The 13500-nt window shown below is 39.3% G+C and overlaps 1 protein-coding gene across 1 annotated transcript; it reads left to right on the top strand.

Moving 5' to 3' along the window:
- Positions 1-1455: 1455 nt before the first annotated feature.
- Positions 1456-12565, top strand: LOC148999969 (mitochondrial import inner membrane translocase subunit TIM22-4-like). Its single transcript, XM_089140663.1, has 4 exons — positions 1456-1859; positions 4845-5035; positions 5139-5211; positions 11761-12565. Exons 1-4 carry the CDS (start codon positions 1694-1696, stop codon positions 11844-11846), a joined length of 516 nt encoding a protein of 171 aa, XP_088996789.1. The 5' UTR covers positions 1456-1693; the 3' UTR covers positions 11847-12565.
- The last annotated feature ends 935 nt before the right edge of the window (positions 12566-13500 follow it).

Here is a 13500-nt window from a genome sequence, read left to right as displayed (position 1 = left end):
CCATTCTCATCCCAAGTGGTCCCATCACCCAAATTCTCTTGGTCTGTTCACAAGAGACGAAGACATGCTAGAGAGTCTTTGTCTTATCTCCACATAGTTCACAAAAACCGTGCATCTCCGTCGATTGAGATAATACAGATCTAATCGGTAACCCTACATTCAAGAAGAAAGATTTGAGTTTGGGGTGTAGTGGTAATTTCCGGACCATTTTCCACCATTGCACAAATTCATTGGGCATTGTAGAGAACTTTTGTTTCATTATTGCCTTGCCTCCAACTTATAGAAAATTCACCGTTGGTAGAAATGCGTGAGACCAGATATCAAGAGAAAGATTGAGATTAAAGTGGGAGACGGGGAAATTTGAAGGATTAGAGTTCTGAGATGTATTGTGACATTTGGGCAACTCTAGTGTCATGTGACCAAATGTTAGACAAAGGGTACCTGTCAACTACACTCATGGCGTCGGGGAGCCAAGGATCACACTAGAAGAAAGTATCAATATCATTCCCTACCTGTTGGTTAGCCATATTTTTCAACTTTGGGACGATGCTAGACAACCTCTGCTAGGGTCAAGAGACTTTTGAGTTTGACCTTAGGATTGAAGATAATTGAGTTGGGAAAATATTTGGCTTTGAGAGTGGTAGCCCAAAGAGAAGCGGCTTCAACAAGAAGTTTCCATCCTTGTTTTAGTAGCAAGGCTTTGTTGACATCTTCCAGTATTTTGAAACCCAGTCCCCCTCGAAGTTTTGGCCTACAACATTTATCCCATGAGGTTAGTGACAACTACTTTTTCTTGGCTGGGTTTCCCAACTAGAATTTGTGACGGAGAGAGTCAATTTGCTTGCAAATTGTTTTTGGGAAATCAAGGCATTGCATATGGTAGAGGGATAAAGGTTGTAGGACTGATTTGATGAGGACTTCTCCCCTGAAAAAGGAGAGGGTGGAAACTTTCCAGGATGCAAACTGACTACTAATCTTGTTGAGTGGGAACTTGAGACTTTTTAATTTGGACCATCCATGTAGCAAATTTGTACCTAGGTATACAATATCCTTTTTCAATTCTAAAATCCCCAAAATCAACAGGATTTGGATTTTCTGTTAATGGCAAACATTTCTACTAAAAACAGCTCCACTTTTTTCCCGAATTGATTTCTTGTCTTGTGATGTTTAAAGAATAGTTCCAAGGCAACTTTTATTGTTAACCTATCTTCCTTTTCTGCTTGGTAGAATAGAAAAGTATCATCAACAAAAAATAGGCGAGAAACTTTCGATGCAGTTTTTGCAATTTTAATGCCCTTGAACATATTTAAAGCCCTCGCACAATTATCTTACATTTACAAAAAACTAACCTACAAAGTGGAAGGATCCGGTCGGGCCTAGTGCGTCCGGTCTAATCAAACACAACTTTGATAAAAAGTTTTTTTGAGTGCAAACCCTATTTGGGCCAAACTTGCTTAGCCTAGCTCCATCCTTTTTAAAATTTCTTGGCGATCAAGTCTTGCCGGTTAATTGGGACCGGCAAGACCGAGACCGTTTCGACTAAATGTCCGATACGGTTTTAAGGGAGTGTTTAGGAGTTGCAGGACACCTGAAAGAGTCTTTCGTCTCTGACTGCTGTCTTTCTTAGCTTCGTTTCATCGAGGGTTGCAGTCTTGCGTTGGACTTGTTAGTTTAAGCAGTAGAATAATCGACCATGGCCAGCACTTCGGATTCAGAATCGTCAACCTTGTCTTCTTCGAGCTCAGAAGAACCAAAGAAGCCCCAGATAGAGCCGTTAAGGTTGCCAACTATCGAGGAGATCCGTGGCCAAGACATATGGAACAACTGTGCTGTTCGTAGTGTCGTCAGCGGAGTAATGGGTAATCAATTGAGCGAAAAGTATCTCTTTCTATTGGACTCTTTGAGTTTTCACAATGCTTCGAATTATGTGCCTTTCATTTCTCTTCGCTGGCATTGAACGATTTTTCTTGTCTTTTGATCACAAATTAGAACTTTTGGTTTCTAGGTTCAGTGTTTGAGTTGAATTGACGTGGGTTTTCCTATTAATGGAAATTGTTGTAGGTGATGTGCTTGGGTTTTATTTACTTAATGAAAGATCGTTTCTTGTCTTTTGATTTGGAAATTTGAGAACTCGTCACATTAGTTCAGGACTGGAATTTCTTTAAAATCGTAGTGGTGCTTAATGGGAATTACTTTCTGATAGGTAATTTAGAAATTTTCTACTAGTCAAAGCAAATAATTACATTAGCTTGGAGGAGAGATCATTATGTTAAATTAATCAGCTCCTCCCTTCTGGATGGAATAGAAGCCAAGTAATCTATAGGCTGATTCGATTATCTCGTCTCCAAATATCTCAAAACATAGCATACACCTGAAAAATTGCTCTTGTCAAATGCACCACAGACCATGAACAATTGACACTACCTTGTTAGACATCTATTGCAGACCTAGAGTTATAACAGACTGAAGTCCTTGTAAATTCACTATACACAATCAACATCAGGCCTTGTCCCAACTCCCAACTAGATGGGGTCAGCAGTCAGCTACATGGATTCTTGCCTTCTCATCAGCTTGAGGTCATGTTAGATACAAGGTTTAAGCTATACATATCCTTTCCCACCACTTCTCTTAAGGTTATCTTAGGTCTGCCCCTAATCCTTCTAGTTCTTCACTCTGGATTAAATCACTTCTTGTTAGATCACTGTGCTGACATCAAACCTTAATGAGTATTGTGAAGCTCTATGCCAAAGACAATTCTGTCTGCCACTCCTCTGCCCACATGGGTAAATATAGCTAAATGCTTGTTGCTTCTTACAAGAGCACCATAGGAAGCTATACCCTGGTCAAAAGACGATCACAATTTAGAGGTACTCTTCTGCTCTGGATTTACTGAAAACAAGTATGTGGCATTCACATCTGACATTATTCGCAACTGCTCTGCCAAACTTATTTCTTCTATTTTTTCAATTGAAGGATAAAGTTAGAAAATTGCAGCAATCAAACATGTCCACTTTTCTGTCTCAGAAAATTAATGGCCGTATTTTTATGCTACCTAAAAGAGCTTGAGAGTTGAAAGTCCTTTCTTTCCATATGCGAGAAGTAGGTCTGTTGAATGCAAGCAATTCATTGGTCTATTCCACCAAACTCTTGCAGTTGCCTTGTAAGTTGTAAGCCTCGTAAGATTATGTCCATGGATCTGTGAACTTAAGCACATTCATAAAACACCCTGATGTAGATCAAAGCATGAAAAACAGAGGAATCAAATATAATTTGCTAAAATTGTGCAGTTCATGTGAACGGTACCGAGTTCTTTTTCACGTGAACAGTGTCACAGCCATATTGCCTTTGTGAGAATCTATCTAGAAGACTTAACCTGAAGGCCAATATTTTTCTTATTTATAAAACTAGTCAGCACAAGTACGGGAAATGATTTGCAGCTTCTAGAAGGCTGATTTGCTTTTGTTTATTTCTTAGTTAATTGCACAACATGCTGGCGCGTTAGTTTTAGGAAGTCTGTAATTTTATTAAGTTCTTGTTACCCATAAATATCTGATCTGTTTTGAGTACTTTATGATTTTGCTTTCTTCCCTTTATGGTTGCAAATTTTTATTTTGCTAACTTTCTATTTCTGAAAAGCCTGGCCAATCTATGTAAAGGGGCCATTAGTTGTATTGCTTGACAATTTACAATCAATGAAGTTGCAACTTGCTTGAAATTTGAGAGAGATCTTTGTTTCAAAAGATGAATAAGCTATAATGAGAGGCCCAAGGTTGAGACTGCCACCCTGTCCTTCTTTTCCTTCCTCTTCTCTATTTTCGTGTTTTTTCTTACTTTCTACCATATAGTGTTGTTAGTTAATGTTCATCTAAAATAAATTGAGGCTTCATTGTTGCTGCTGGTTAGAATATTTATACACTCCAAAACGTTACTGATTTGTTCACAATTCAAGTAGAGATCATTGTTGCCAAAACCTACTGCTGGCTTATCTTCAGTTTGACTGTAGGGTTTTACTCAGTTGAACTTCTTCCAAATTAAATTCCCAACTTGAGAAGTAAAATGCAGCCAAAGAAGATTGGCGTTTTCTTGGCATTACTACCCATCAAAAAATGCAAAAAGGGCACCTTGGATATTTGTCCTCAGTTGGTATTGGTTTGGACTGGATAGCACAGCACTAAGCGCTGTCAAGTTACAAAGATTGTCTAGGGATATTATGTACAAGCCAAAGTGTATCTGCCCAAGAGTCTTAATCCGCTGTTGATCTAGTCGTCAATCAACCTGACTTGGTTATGCAGAGTCCTGAAGGTGTAGCCTTCTGTATTTTGGAATCAGATTACAATGCATGCAATTTTTTGATATCCGGAGGCTGTTTCCAGACTTCCATAATCTTGAGGGAGGGAGGGGGGCCTTGAGACTGTTCACCTTCTGGAAGAGTAGAATAGAAGTAGATTGCACATGTCATGACCTTCCGGAGCTGTTAAGCAAGACACCTGTTGGATGCCAACAAGCAAGCCAAAGCCGAGTATGTCGCCCATTACCCTCCAGTTGCTACACCATCAGTTCAACTTGTGACTACACTTTGGGATTTTCCACTAAGGCCAATGTCACCTCTCTGAAGGCTTTACAATTCATATGGAGTCATTCTTTATGTGTTTGCATTGACCATGATACTTATTTATTTGTTTACAGGAGATTGGGGGCATGATTATTTGTTTACATTGATCATGATACTTATTTATCTGTTTACGTTAGTCTTACCAATTGGAAATTTGACATTTGTGTCTCTCAGGTCAGAATTGAAATTATTTTAAAATGGGTTTGTGCTCTTTGATGGAAATTTTATGTAGGTGGTGGCCTGGGTTTTTTCATGGGAATGTTTCTTGGGGCATTGGATAATCCTCTAATGCAAGAGGAAATGACTGCAAGGCAACAATTTGTGTATACGGCAAAGCAGATGGGGAGGAGGAGTATAGGTTCAGCCAAGACATTTGCTGTGATGGGATTTGTTTTCTCAGCTGCAGAATGTGTTGTTGAAAAGGTGAGATTAAGCGAACTTCATAGAGAAAAAGCTAGTCTGTTTGTGTGTGTGTATATGTATGGTTTTTTCTGAGTTAAACTGATTAAGAACTGCTTGTGTCAAGGCACGAGCTAAGCATGACATGACAAATACTGTTGTTGCTGGATGTGTAACTGGTGGAGCGATATCTGCAAAAGGTAACTGACTTCTCTCTATCATACTGTGTAGAATATTTTGGAAGAATAACTTCAAAGATTCACTGGGACAATGGTTAATATTGTTCGAGGGTCAGTGTTTTTCATGTTTACGCTCATTCGCCAACAACAACGATTACTGTCTGTAAAAAGCTTTAAGCAAATAGGCTGTTCATCTAAACTCCTAATAATCCTAATTTCTGCTGTTCTGTTTGTCCATATTAGTAATTTGGCAGACTGTTTCTGTATGCTTTGGAGTACGATGGGATTTTTTAGCCACTTGAATAGTATTATTTTACTTACTACTTTCTTATATGTAGCAAACTGCGTATAATCTTTCAATTCATAAAAACATTGTTTGACATGCATCATGTGACTGTAAATCTAGATGGACATTTTTAAGATCGGGTCATGCATTTGAAATTTTTTTCGATCATTCAGCATTGCTACTAGAAATAAATTCAATCTCCTTTCTGGTTTGTGTAAGAAACTTTGGACAACTTTAATTACAATGGCAGTAAAGCCTTAACCCAACTAATCCTTGGAAACGAAGTGGGTTAGTGGGAGAAATGAAAAATAAAGAATTTGAGAAAGAGGGGTGAAAAATGAGAGTGAACACGTAAGAAGAACAAGGACAGCCTAGGAAAATAGGAAATACTTGTCACAAGGCCCAGACTGTGCATTTCATTCTTCACAACCAAAACTGTGGTCTTTTTAGGCCTGCGCCTAGTTGCGTTAGCTCCTTTTTCTGGACCAGATCACACCTCCTTACGGAGGAGAGTGTAGATTATGCAGATCCAGCCCATAATTAGGGCCCTTAGATTTGTTGCCTGCCCTTAGAAGCCCAGTGAAGTCCCTAGGCTTGCTGCTCAGCAGCTCTTAAAATTATTATTGCTTTCCCACAGTTTTTTTCCCCAGTGAGTAATTTCATTGGGGTTTTTTTTTTTGGTAATTCTGCCCAATCAGAGGGGTATTCTAGTAATTCTTTAGTTAGTTATTAAGTTAGGGGGTCCACGATTTAGGGTCCCCAGTCATTATAAAGGTCCTAGTTATAAAGACCTATTTGAGTTGTTATTTCTATATTCTAGTCTGAGTCAATTAATTTCTATTTTCAATTTGAGTTTAGTGAGTTCTATTTATAGAACTCTGGTTTGTTATCTACAAATATGCCCCTCCACTTGATGGAAAAGGCAACCAGTTCAGATTATCAATAAAGTATCCTTAGTTCGAGATCCCCTTTGTGAGTGTTGCTGCTACAACAATGTCTTGTTCAAATTGGTGGGTCCAAGATTTAAGAAACCGTAAAGTTCTTGGTGCGGTCAAACCAAATATTTGCTATGGCTGAATAAACAGCCTTCAAATAAGCCATCAATTCATTCTGAAGCTCTACAAGGCTCCCTATCCAGGTATTTGGTAGCTACACTACATTCCCCTTCTCGAGAAACGAGGCTAACGCAGTAAATGTTAGCACTATGCCACTAGTCACTAGGAAGCTCCACCACCAGCACCACCAGGTTCTGCAACTCTTTTACCTCCTCCAGCTTTAGCCAACTCAAGTAAGTGTTGTGATGTAGCTTCCTGCACATCAGTAGGGACTTGGTGACACTTGGGTGAATTTGCATAAACCCTAGCTAAGTTTTTCTTCAACCTTGTTTTACCTCCAACTATGATTTTACCACTGTACTTACACTTAGTTCTCTGTGTTCTTACATCCATTGGGTTTCTATGTTGCCATGCAATATCATCATCCTCCATTGTGAAGGTAATAGGGAGCACACTTAGAAAATGCATTGTAAACCATCAAATGCAATGTCAAAGTCAAAACAATTTGGATAATAAAGCAGTTATATTGTCATCCTCCATTGTGTGTACGTAACATAAAGCAGCCTTAAAGAAGGAATTATAGTCCATCATGTTTAATGTCCGAGTCAAATGATTAGGATCTTACTATGTGTTAAACAATACTAATTGTCAAATTCACACTCAAACTTCAAAGTTCAAGCTAAAATCTGGAGAAATGGTGACTGGTGAGTACATCACTTGGCATTTTGGAACTTGTGGTTCTGTGTTTGCACCAAATAGGATTCCTTTGTCATCATTTCTCAATATGTGTAATCATCTGCATATTGGAGGAACAATTCAGGTTAACCTTTTGATATAAACCCCAAATCTACGGTTTGTTTCAGGATCAATTCAAGTGAATCAGCAGTATATCTAGGGTTTTAATACCTGTAGTGATAGGATTAGGGCTGAATTGGGTGGTTCTTGGGTTGGGAATAGAGTAAAACTAGGTATCATTATGCCTTAGAATTGGGGTTGATTGAATGTCAGTTCTGAACCTTGCTCTAATTTTAAATTCGTAACTGAAACTTTGGATTTTAGGGTTAGGAATTAAGGGTTTAATAAGAATTAGGGTTTCTTGGGGTGGCTAGGGATAGGGTTACGGTCGAAGGTAAAGGAGGGGTAGGGGAGGGTGATTCTAAAAGGAAATAGGAATTGGATGAAGGGTTTAAAAGTTATGAGCGAAAGAGGGTTAGGGTTTCTAGGGTTTGGTAAAGAGGATGAAGTGTAGGGTTTTCTAGAGTTTGGGTGAAGGGAAAGGGACTGTAATTAGGATCGAAGGTAAGGGGAGGGGAGGGGATATGAGGGGATGTGCAACCAAAAGGGGAAGGGAAAAGGGTGACGGAATTGGAAAGGGAATCCCAGAAGAGACTATGCTGTGACAAGAGAGGAACGGTATAAAGAAGAAGAAAATAGAAAAGAGAGGCTGTAATGAAGAAAAAAGGCTGGGCGGTGGGTGAAAATTGAGAGGATAGGGGTGGGGAAGATGGAATGAAGCAACCACAGGCTGTGGGAGGGAAGGAATGGAGCTATGGGAGAGCGGAAGAGGGGGAAGGTAGGGGCTGGGGGACTGTTTGTACTTGTAAGAGAGGAAAGGTTGAAATTTGCAGCAAACAGAGCACACCACCAGCAGCCACAGGCTTCCTCAGGAAACCCACGACGCCATTTAATTCACCTCAATCCCAAGAATATTCAGTATTCAAAAAAATCTGTCCTCTGTACAAGCTAGGGGCTTTATTTATGGCCTTACATGAATGGACACGTAATAGGACTGAACATTAGAAGGTGACTCAAACTAGGACTTCTACTTCGACTCGAATTGGAAAGCAAAGAAACTAGGAATCTGAACTAAATAAGATGTAAATACATAAGAACTTCTAATTTAATTAGGAATCCGTTTTAAGATAGCACTCCGACTTAGAAACCCAAACAAAGTGGGACTTCTACTTTACGTGGGACTCCCACTCTACTAAGGACCCTCACATATCTCATCTTAGGATAAAACAAGAGTAGGACTAGACTCCTTTTAGAAATTGGAATACTATTAAGGGAATTACTTGATTGTGGTTCTTTCATAACTAATCAAAGACTAACTCAAATATCAAAATCAGAGTAGGACTAGAATCCTAATAAAATTCAATCCTAATAAAATTCTGGTTCTACTTAAGTTGGGTTAGAACAAGGAACCCAAAATGACCAAAATGCCCCTATGCTGGACAAATTTTCTTGGGCTGCTGGCAGGGCCGCAGGGTACTGGCAACCTCCCTGGCCTTCATTTGGTGGTCCTGGAACTGGTTCAAATTACCTTGCTGCATCATGAAGCCAGCCCCCAAACCATGGTCTTGAAGAGGTGGGTATGGGTTTCTGAAGTAACCACTCAATGGACCTTTTTCACTCTCATGCTGATACTAGCTTGGAATGGGTTTGGCTTCATATTTAGATCCAAATAACATATGCCTATAGGTGTCGCTAGGCCCATAGGGATATTAATGTCCTTTATACTGAGAATACGTACTATAATCAAAACCAGTACTTTGATCGCCATAAGGGTACTCATATTTCCTTCAAGATGGTTACCTAGATTGATGGTGCTAACTCTTAGTAGTGTCAATGCTAGTACTTCCATGCTTTCTACTCATATTTCCTATAAGATGGTTGCCTAGATTGATGATGCTAACTCTTGGTAGTGTCAATGCTAGTACTTCCATACAACAACAACAACAACAACAACAACAATAAGCCATGTCCCAACTAAATGGGGTCGGCTACATGGATTCTCACCCTCCAATCAGTTATGTTCGAGGCCATGCTAGATACAAGGCCTAAGCTATACATATCCTTTCTCACCACTTCTCCTAAGGTTATCGTAGGTCTACCCCTAGCTCTTCTAGTTCCTTCAATATGGATTATATCACTTCTCCGTACAGGGGCGTTTATAGGTCTCCGTTGAACGTGGCCGTGCCACCTCAAACGACTTTCTCGAAGCTTATCACTTATGGGAGCAACTCCCAGACCAGCTCTAATATGATCATTTCTTATCTTATCCATCCTAGTTTTGCCACTCATCCATCTTAGCATCCTCATTTCTGCTACACTGAGTTTATCTATATGATTCTTTTTAACAGTCCTACACTCTGCACCGTACATCATAGCTGGTTGAACAACGGTCCTATAAAATTTTCCTTTAAGCTTTAATGGAATACGCCGATCACATAAGACCCCGGACGCACCTCTCCACTTCATTCACCCTATTTTAATTCTTTGGGAAACCTCATCCTCTAAATCACATCTTTTACTTATGATTGAACCTAGGTACCTAAAACAATCACTCTGAGGAATCTCTCATCAAGTATCACCACCTCATCATCTGCCTGATTATGACTAAAGTTACAAACTAGATATTCTGTCTTCGATCTACTAAGTTTAAAGCCTTTTGATTTCAAAGCTACTCTCCTTGATTCTAATTTGGTACTAATCCCCACTTGGGTTTCATCAATCAACACAATATCATCTGCAAAAAGCATACACCAGGGGACCTCATCTTGAATGTCTTTGGTTAATTCATCCATTACCAGTGCAAATAGATATGGGCTTAAAGTTGACCCTTGATGTAGCCCAACTGTTATCAGGAACTCATTACTTTGTCCCCCCACTATTCTAACACTAGTCACCGAACCATCATACATATCCTTAACTATATCTACATATTTACTTGCAACACTTCTTTTCTCTAGTACTTGCCAAATTAACGCTCTAGGGACTCTATCATAAGCTTTTTCTAGGTCAATAAATACCATATGAAGGTCTTTTCTACATTCTCTATACCTTTCCATAAGTCTCCTAATTAGGTAAATGCTAGTACTTCCATGCTTTCTACTAAGTCATGCATACTCTTACACTAGGCTTCTCCTATAAGTGTAAGTCACATTCTGCCTCTTGTAAGTAGCGGGAGCATCCTGGTCCTGGTCTTCTGTAGCATAGTTAAATTGGGACTCACCTATGAATCTGATCGATTTCTTTCCCCTTACTTTGACCACTCCAGCTCTCTATATCAGATCCTCGACCAGAACTCATCATTTGAGTCACCTGATCGCCACCTCTACCACAAGTAGCGCTACTATCACCATTCTTGGCTCTATGATTACAACTAAGGGTAGAGGCATTATTGGCACCATATCATTTTGTACTTGAAATCATTTGGAAAACCTCAAAAGGTCGGTGAGGTGGCTTATCAAACAGGTGGTTGTGCTGCTGCTTGTGCATTTCTTGCACCCACTTCTGATGACAAATGAGCTTGCAATTCAGTAGGATCCCCGGCACTAGCAATTCTGGGATCAACCATCCCCTCAGGCTTATCCATCTCTGGTGCTCCTCAGTCCCTCAGCCACTGATATAGCACATCCTATTCTTCATTTGACTCTTCTTGGAGAATGTTAAGCCAACTTGATCAGTTCACAAGAAGAGACGTCTTCCATATCTTCAAGCATGTCTTGGACCCTTAATCTCATGATGCACATATACCAATTGCTTTAGTGTCCTGCTCCCCAGCTTTTTGTGTGTTCCTGTGAATTAAAAAGAATGTGCTCTAGTTCTTGAATGGCTATCCTTCTTAGATTTTGCTTTGTGTCATACAGTACCAACCAGTCATTGCATAACTAAATGTAAAAATATAATTAGGATTTTGAACTCCATGACTGGGTATATGATTACTATTAGACATCAGTCAAGTATTTGGTTGTAAATTTATATTGAACAAGAGATACTTACCAAGGTCTCCCTCATTTTCAACTGAATAGCAGCCACTTTACCAAAACTTTTAGTTGCATCCTTAAATTCTGTGCTCTGTAGACCTGTGTTTCAAATTAGTATAAGGTCAAGGCCTTGAAGGTTTTAATCAACATGCAAGAAATAGAGTATACAGATTCTCACCGCTGAATTATCAGTTGCTGCTTGTTATCATGTATTGGGAAGAATGAAAAGAAAAATTGGTGGAGATTTTTCAGTTTTTTATGTTACATTCCTTTTGCTGTACTTTTCGCCCTTCTGTTATTATTTTTCACTGCTCTCCCTGTTAAGTAGTTCAAGTAATTTGGGCAGTACTATTATAATGATTCTAGATTTGTGATGACTTGTCTTTTTTTAATTACAAGGTCTCCAAATATGCCATTAAAAATGGTATTTCACTGACATTGGTTTAATATGTCATTATAGGTGGTCCAAAGGCAGCATGTGTTGGATGTGCAGGTTTTGCCACATTTTCAGTCTTGATTGAGAAGTTTTTGGAAAGATATGAATGATTTATTGGGTAACCAGTTCAGTTTTGTACCACTAGCCCACTCAAGTTTGTTTGAGTCTCATTTCCCGATCAGGGCATAGTGTTTTTTATTCTTAACCCTGGTACAAGTCAATTCTTTCCTGTTTCTTAGTGGGATGTAGCCAGAAATTTGTTATTGTCTCTTTGAGAAATGTCAACATTTTGATGCTGGACTGCTCCCCATTTCCTTTTTGTTCATGAATGTTTAGTTTAAAGATTGCGCAGAATGAATCAATTGTGTGGAAGACTCACACATAAGAAAAATTCATGGGGAACTTTATATTTTTCAAATGATCAGACACAAGTTGAAATTTCTGTGTCGTGATTCTCTATGGTTGAGCTTTTTTCCTCACTTGTAATGGTTGCATCATTCATTTGGCCTTGCCATTAGTTTTTACAAGCCATCCATACGGTGACCACGATATCATATTGCTTCAAATATAAGAAGAAACAAGAGAAGTATGATGTTCTAGCTGAATGGGTGTGGGCTTGACAGACTTATGCGTATTGGTAACTACTTTGCTCCAGTAATGTTAATGCAGACCTTTGGTCTTATTATGCAGTCATTTTCTGCTTGAACTAATTTCTGTCACAATGTAATTTTTCCTGGTGTGGTTTGGGTTTCCTGTAATATCTTGTGAATCCTCAAAATTCATTGTTATTGATCTGAGCCTTGATACTTGAGTACGTAACACAGAACTGGGAGAAAAAAAAAAAAAAAGGGTGGACAACTGTAGTTCCATGCATCAGGCAGAAAATTTGTCTCCTGGGAAACATCCCACTCACCCCCAGATTTCAAATCTGTTGCTTTCAGTAAGTTTTGGGTTTCTAATAGAGTAGATGGGATTTCAGAATTCTCTAGGGTTTTAGATGAAGAAAATGAAATGGGGAAGGTAGTCCTAAGGGTGAGGGAATTGGGGTTTTGGTTTTGGAGTTTAAGAGATATGGGTGGTTAAGGGTTTAGAGCGAAAATTCTGGGTTTTGACCTTTTGGTTTTCCTTGGCTGCCACAGGTTAGGAGGATGAAGAAGAAGAAGAGAAAGTAAGAAGAAAGGTGCTGGAAGGTTGTTCTAGGGCTGGGAAGGGAGGGTGTTAACGAAATAGGGATGGATGAGGGAATTGGGGCTACTGCAGGGTTTCAGAGGGGGTAAAGGGGATTTGTCATGGAGGGAAGGGGGCTGTAATGCAGAAACTAGGGTTTTAGGTGAATGCGGTGGTCCGTGGATGGAAGGAGGAAGAGGGAAGGGGCTGGGGGCTTACTACTTTGAGATTCAGGGAGGGGAGCTGGAAATTTTAAAATTCTGCGGAAATCCTCTTTCAAAAGCTCTCTCAGGCTCCAAGGGAATCCATGACTCCTGGTTTTGCTCCTTCAATTCTCAGCTACATTTTACTAATCACAAATTCTTAATATTACATTGTGGTGAGGCTTATTTATAGCCTTAAGAAAGAACTCACACCTAGGATTCTAGCTTAGAAAACAAATCTAAAACTCTTGAACAAAAGACTTATATTACACAAAAATTCCTTCATATCTCACTCCAGAAGAGTCTAAATTGAAATCTAGAGCAGATATGAGACCTTGTAAGAAGTAGCACGAAACTAGAGGACTCCCAACCTAACAAGAATTCTTCAATAACT

Source organism: Hakea prostrata, chromosome 11, assembly GCF_041222555.1.
Source record: "Hakea prostrata isolate BN-2017 chromosome 11, UWA_Hpros_2, whole genome shotgun sequence".
In the NCBI taxonomy this organism is placed as follows: Eukaryota; Viridiplantae; Streptophyta; class Magnoliopsida; order Proteales; family Proteaceae; genus Hakea; species Hakea prostrata.
The sequence above is the reverse complement of the archived record's forward strand: the minus strand, read 5'-3'. Positions and strand labels throughout refer to the sequence as shown.

Coding starts and splice junctions, on each gene's coding strand:
- LOC148999969 (XM_089140663.1), top strand. CDS start 1,694: ATGGCCAGCACTTCGGATTCAGAATCGTCAACCTTGTCTTCTTCGAGC. Junction 1,860..4,844: donor TGTCGTCAGCGGAGTAATGG/GTAATCAATTGA, acceptor AATTTTATGTAG/GTGGTGGCCTGGGTTTTTTC. Junction 5,212..11,760: donor TGGAGCGATATCTGCAAAAG/GTAACTGACTTC, acceptor ATGTCATTATAG/GTGGTCCAAAGGCAGCATGT.